This window comes from Nansenia antarctica (genome assembly GCF_963989245.1).
Source record: "Nansenia antarctica genome assembly, chromosome: 4".
Lineage (NCBI taxonomy): Eukaryota > Metazoa > Chordata > Actinopteri > Argentiniformes > Microstomatidae > Nansenia > Nansenia antarctica.
Window position 1 is genome coordinate 43475926 of NC_137689.1, and position 6487 is coordinate 43482412.

The following is a 6487-nucleotide window of genomic DNA, read 5'->3' on the forward strand; positions in this document are numbered from 1 at the left end:
TCGCATTAAGTCTCAGCATTATTGCCCGTCCTCAGCTGGTTTGGCAAATATATCTTATATAATTATGTCTCAACACAGGTTCAAGGTAATGCAGACACACACACACATACACACACTCACACACGCACACACGCACACACACACACACACATAGAGTTGTTTACGCTGTGGGACAGCTTGCTTGAGTCCACTCAGGGGAGTTGAGTTCTGCCATCACTGAAGGGGATAAAAACCCCACCTCACCCAGGCCATATTCTTGCCACTGGGAGGTAATGGAAAGTGACAACTCCTCACAGTGAAAATACCTCCTCATTTTCCATCTCCTCTGCCCTCTGTTCTTTTCATTAGTGTGTTTGTGTGTGTGTGTGTGTGTGTGTGTGTGTGTGTGTGTGTGTGTGTGTGTCTGTGTGTGTGTGTGTGTGTGTGTGTGTGAGTGTGAGTGTGTGTGTGTGTGTGTGTGTGTGTGTTTGTGTGTATGTTTGTCTGTCTCTGTGTGTGTGTGTGTGTGTGTGTGTGTGTGTGTGTCTGTCTGTGTGTGCGTGTGTGTGTGTGTGTGTGTGTGTGTGTGTGCTACAGTGTCTACACCCCCATCTATCTTTGTTACCCCAGGTGCAAGTGTAACGGCCATGCGAGTGAGTGTGTGGAGGGGGAGCAGGGGGCTCTGGTCTGCACCTGCCAGCACCACACCGCCGGGCCGGACTGCCAGGGATGTCACCCGTTCTACCAGGACAGGCCTTGGGCCAGGGCCACCGGGGACTCAGCCAACGAGTGCATGAGTGAGTATTGTGGCAATGTCACCGGCCCATAGGAATATAGTGATGGAGGGCAAAACAGTATGTTACCGGCCCTAAAATGACATACAACATCCCCAGGCGTTGCACATACTGTAACACCTTCATGAACATGTATTTGCAAGGCATACAGAATGTGCTTTTATTTTTTATTTTTTAAACAGGAAGATGCTTTGCATCCGCTAATGGGGATCCTAATAAATCAAATCAAATGCAAATGCAAAAGTATACATGGGATTCTTAATGAGCTAAATGTATTGTTTGACTATAAAGTATGTGTAGCTAGTATAATAACTGTTTTGTGTGGGTGTGTGTGTGTGTGTGTGTGTGTGTGTGTATGTGTGTGTATGAGAGAGAGAGAGAGAGGGAGAGAGAGAGAGAGAGAGAGAGAGAGAGAGAGAGAGTGCTTGCGTGCCAGCCCATTAATTTGTGTGTGTTAACTTGAGTGTGAATATCAGCACAGCCCCTTATCTCTCTGTGCACTGAGGAGAGCAGGTTCTTCTGAATGCTGTTGAGAAGGAATTGTAATTGGTGAGGGATGAAACCGTGAAGAGAGCCGACTCATTCATTGTTTTTAATGCACAATTCTATTAAGCAACAAGCTTGTTTTAATTACACTCAGACCCAACAGATGGCTTCTTAAATAGACCGCTGCACTATATGCCCATAGTTAATTTCTAAATTCATAAAAATGTAGCTCCACAAGAAAGAAACACCAAACTAAAGAGAAAGACAAAATAAAAAAATAAAAAAACACTCCTCGTAATTTCCCCCTATATATTCGGTGAGAAAATCACTTTGCTGCTGCTTGGCAGGCTTTCCCAGTGGTGAGGCAGGCATCTGGAACTGACACCATATGCCAGCTCTTGTTGAGACACAAACAAGGTAATTGACAATCGGCGTCTATTCTCTGTTGGAAAGTTTTTTGCTGAGAAAAACACGCAAGCGTTTATCTGTGTTGTACACTATATGGCTGAACACATTAAACCCATCTCCATCCACCTCCCTTCTGGTTGCTACAGGCGTTCATAAACGTATTTAATGGTCTGCTTTATTTCACTCGTTTCCACTTCCTCAAGTTTTTACCACTTGCCCGTAAAAAAAACTATTTGAAGAGATAATTTATCCTGTCTGCTATAACCCTCCTCAACAACCACCTGTTGAAATAACCTGTTTTTAATTGTGTGTTATACAGTACGTTATGTACATATGTTTGTTTTGTCTACTTTTATTTTACCTTTCTTGTGCCAGTGTGCTCCAGAATTATTTATTTTATTTTTTTTAATGCAATGGACCAAAAAAATACATAATAATAATCAGAATCTTAATCTTCCTTATTCGGATATACTTTTTTAATGATCGCACCTAGCCTTGCCTAGGAATGCAATTGTGTGGTGAGTCAGGCAGACTGTGTGTGTGACTCATCATACATTTACATTTATATTTTCATTTTGGGCATTTAGCAGACACCTTATTCCAAAGCCGACTTACGGCCAAGCTCCACCATGGCCATCGAGCGTTGCGTCTAATGTGCGTTGCGTCCGAAATTGGGATCAAATGCATTGTAATCAATGAAAGGTGCTCCACCTGCTGCGTAGCGTCGCGTCAGCGTTGCGTCCGATGGCTGCGTCCAAAGTAGACTTTCAAAAAAGTTTGATTTTTGACGGTGGATGGACGCAGACGTCACAATGAGACGGCGTCAATCACCGCACCTGTGGTGAACTCTTGTTGCAGGAATGGACGTTCAGCTCTATGTCAATACAACCCAACTTGTGTCCTCAATAAGTGTATTAAAACCGCTAGCAGATGTGGATAAATTAAGCTATACGTACCCATAATTGATGAAAGAGATGTAAGAGAATGTAGGTGCTCTCCTGATCCAGAAATTCCCGCTATGAACGTCTTTGTTAATAACCTCGTGCTCTGAGCTCTCCTCGCGCTCGGTGGAGCATATGACAGTATGACATTTCCTACTTGACTGGGGTCACACTTTATTCCCTTATAGATGATCCACAGCTGCTCAAACTATCAACTGCAACTCTGTTGATATGTAACTAGATTTATGGTTAAGGATAGGGTTAGATTTAAGGTTAGGGCAAGGTTTAGGATTAGTGGTTAGTTAGTTGAAATGTTGTTGACAGTTAGTTGAACATCTACTGAACTAGCAACTATCTATTTGGGAATATGTAGATAAAATATTACCCTGATTGGAAAATGTTCTGTATGATGTTGTTATTGTTGTGGACATAATTGCAGTCAAGGGTGAAATTACTCCCGTATACAAAAAATGCCAGTGGAGCTAGAGTAGAACGTTGACGTTGATGCGACGCTGCAGGTGGAGCTTGGACAACGGGAAGTTGACGCAACGTCGATGGCGAGTTGACGCGACGCAGCAGGTGGAGCTTGGCCGTAACAATAAATACATTTGACTAAGTAAGTGAATCATCTATCCACCAGTCGTAGCAGAAGAAGTCATCTAGTTCAGGCCGTTCATTGGCAGTTGTCGTGCTATAAGAAGAATTTTAAAAATATATATAATAATATATAACATATATACAGTATATAGTAGACACTGAATAAACAGTACAAGGGGGTAGTAGAAATCTCAGGAGAAACAGTAAGTTTAAAAGTGTCCCCCCAAACTTGACTGTGCGTCTGTCACTGCGAAAATCTGAGCAGTTGAATAAAGTAGAGTGAAACTGTGCCTGGGAAATCTTAGTGAAAGATAACAGAATAGCGTTGTCTAGACTTTCCACCATCAGGAAGAAATAATCATATTGTTATTGCAAACCAAAACAAAGAGTTGGATTCATAATATCCCCCAAATCTCCCCTCGGGTAGGCAAGTGAATACAGCAGAAGAAATGAAGGGTGTTGAATGAGGGCTGTGATTGGGCAATATCACTCCAGTAATTTGCTCTTGTATAAACATGAATTACTGTTATCTAAATGCCCCCTGACGAGCCGATTGGCTACCCATTAGAGCTGTGTGAAATGGGATTAGCAACAGGCCTTTAAATTATGATCCAATCCCTGAAAAGTAATCTCACATACATGTACCTCTCTCTCTCTCTCTCTCTCTCTCTCTTTGTCTCTCTCCCTCTCCCTCTCTCTCCCTCCCTCTCTCTCTCTCCCTCTCTTTCTCTCTCTCTCTCTCTCTCTCTCTCTCTCTCTCTCTCTCTCTATCTCTCTTCCTCCCAATCTCTCTCGCTCGCTCCCTCTCTCTCTCTCTCTCTCACCTCCCTCTGCTCACTCTTTCCCATTCCTTTATCTCTCCTCTTTCTACCCCATTCTCTCCATATACCGCCCTACCCACCCCCCCCCCCCCCCCCCGGCCCCCCCACCACCTCTCTCTCTCTCTCTCTCTCTCTCTCTCTCTCTCTCTCTCTCTCTCTCTCTCTCTCTCTCTCTCTCTCTCTCTCTCTCTCTCTCTCTCTCTCTCTCTCTCTCTCTCTCTCTCTCAGAGTGTAACTGCAGTGGGAGAGCCGTTGAGTGTGTGTTTGACGCGGAGCAGTACCGGAGCACGGGCAGCGGGGGGCGCTGTGTGAGCTGCAGGGAAAACACGGACGGCCCCCACTGCGAGCGCTGCAGGGAGAACCACTACAGGCGGTCGCCACAGGGGTCCTGTGAGCCCTGCCACTGCAACCCCATGGGTACGCTACGCTTCATAACGACACCCTATCTCCAACATCAGAAGCAGCAGCACCATTAGCAAACACCATTGCTTCCAACCTACCCAACTGTTTATTAGGATACGCCCTATGGACTCCAGATGTTCAGTTATTCAGTCGGTCGCTATACCGATGATCAATCTATCAAGCGTAGTCATTAGTGGTAGTCATGACGATGTCTCCGACTGCTTGTTAAAAACACTGCACAGTACGCTGCAGTCTGGACCTGGGGAACCCTCGGAGTGAGCTGACGGTTGATACTGCATTCCATTTCATGCATACACTTATATACTGGACTGTGGTTTATGTGTGTCCTTCATGTGTAGTTTGTCCTTCATGTGGAGTGTTTGATTCTTGCTGTTTGAATCCATTACTTTGATATCAGACTCTATTCTGCCTCTCTGCCTCCCACATGTCCAGAATGTTCTAGTGGTTATTGATCTCTACAAACTGGGCCTCTGCTACACATCCAAGGCTATTCACCCTCTCTCAGCTCAGTTGCTTTCTAAACAAGGATAGACATAGAAGTTGATGTTCACATATTCACCACATAAAGGTGTTACTTTATGCGTCTTTAACATTCATGTAGAGAGGTTGTCTTATAGTTGCAATCCAGATATACCTGGTTGGATATGAAACCATGGGTATGAAACCCCCTCCCACACTCTTTCTGTCTTTCTCTTTCTCTCTCTCACACCCTCTCTCTCTCTCTCTCTCTCTCTCTCTCTCTCTCTCTCTCTCTCTCTCTCTCTCTCTCTCTCTCTCTCTCTCTCTCTCTCTCTCTCTCTCTCTCTCTCTCTCTCTCTCTACCCCCCCCCCCCTCTCTCTCTCTCTCTCCCCCACCGCCCCCCAACCAGGCTCAGTGAGTCTCCAGTGTGACGCTGAGGGGAGGTGTGTGTGCAGAGCCAGTGTGACCGGGGACAAGTGTGACACCTGTCATCAAGGTTTCCACTCGCTCAGCCCCGGAGGCTGCAGGTGAGCAACGCAGAGACAGACACACACACAAATACAGAAACATCTAAAAAGAAGAGAGACACATAAAACACATTGAACGACAAGCTACCTGCATCATCAAGACAGGCAGAGAGAAGTGTGTGTGTGTGTGTGTGTGTGTGTATGAGCGTCCTAACTCTCCCTGACCCTACCTGCTTGTGTAATGCAGAGGTATAAACCTGACTATGCGCATATCAATGACAGAGGTTTTACTGTTGGCCTAATTGCAATTCGCTACGACTATGATATGACGACCTCTGCTCGTAATACTAATTTACTAGTTCTTCTAACATCAGAACTACTGTTCTAACTAACCACCATAACTAAATTGTTGTTTAAAACAACAGTGACAACATACTACTAATGTCTCTGACAGGGTCTGGGAAATAAAACTCCACAAGTAGCCATGCTCATTTTAATGTTTTTTTCAGCTTTCAAATGATGTGTATATACATTGAAATCTGAAAATAGTTGAAGAAGATATTCTTCATTTGAATAACAGTACCCCTCAACCCAAATACCGGAGAAACTCGCTCTGAATCAAAACACACGTAAAACAACTGCTAGTAGCTAGCAAGCTAGCAAGGGACATCGCTATGAACATCTAACTGCATGTTTAGCGCATCACATATATATGTGTAACATAAACCACACAGTGCCTCTAGCTGCTTTCAGAGAACTCCCAGAGGGCCTCACAGGCCTGGCTACAAATCAATGTCCAAATCAAAACTCAGTAGCCGCTTTTGGACAGTCGCTGCCAGCGCTTACCAAAGCTTACGAGTGGCCAGTTAGTGCTCAAAGCCTGGTGCTTCAAGCCCTAGTGAACAAGCCTGTTTGAATCTCCACAGCTGGGCTATCTATTCCCGCCCTCTGTACGATCTCCAGTTTGTTGGCATTCTGCATTTCGTAAAATGGGGAACTATATGGAGACATGTTAAACACCCACCGGTTTCCACTTAGCAAATTCTGATAACATGGCACCCCAACCCTAAGGTGGCACTTGGTGGTCTAGAAGTGTAGTGGTAAAAAAAGC

The 6487-nt window shown here is 44.8% G+C and overlaps 1 protein-coding gene across 1 annotated transcript in view; it reads left to right on the plus strand.

Moving 5' to 3' along the window:
- The window catches only part of lamc3 (laminin, gamma 3), a gene marked incomplete at both ends in the record, with an annotated part of 146832 nt that overhangs the window by 44932 nt on the left and 95413 nt on the right, over positions 1-6487 (plus strand). The window contains 3 exon segments of the mRNA XM_080529363.1: positions 610-776; positions 4255-4443; positions 5319-5436. Coding sequence (XP_080385489.1) covers positions 610-776; positions 4255-4443; positions 5319-5436 — 474 coding nt within the window.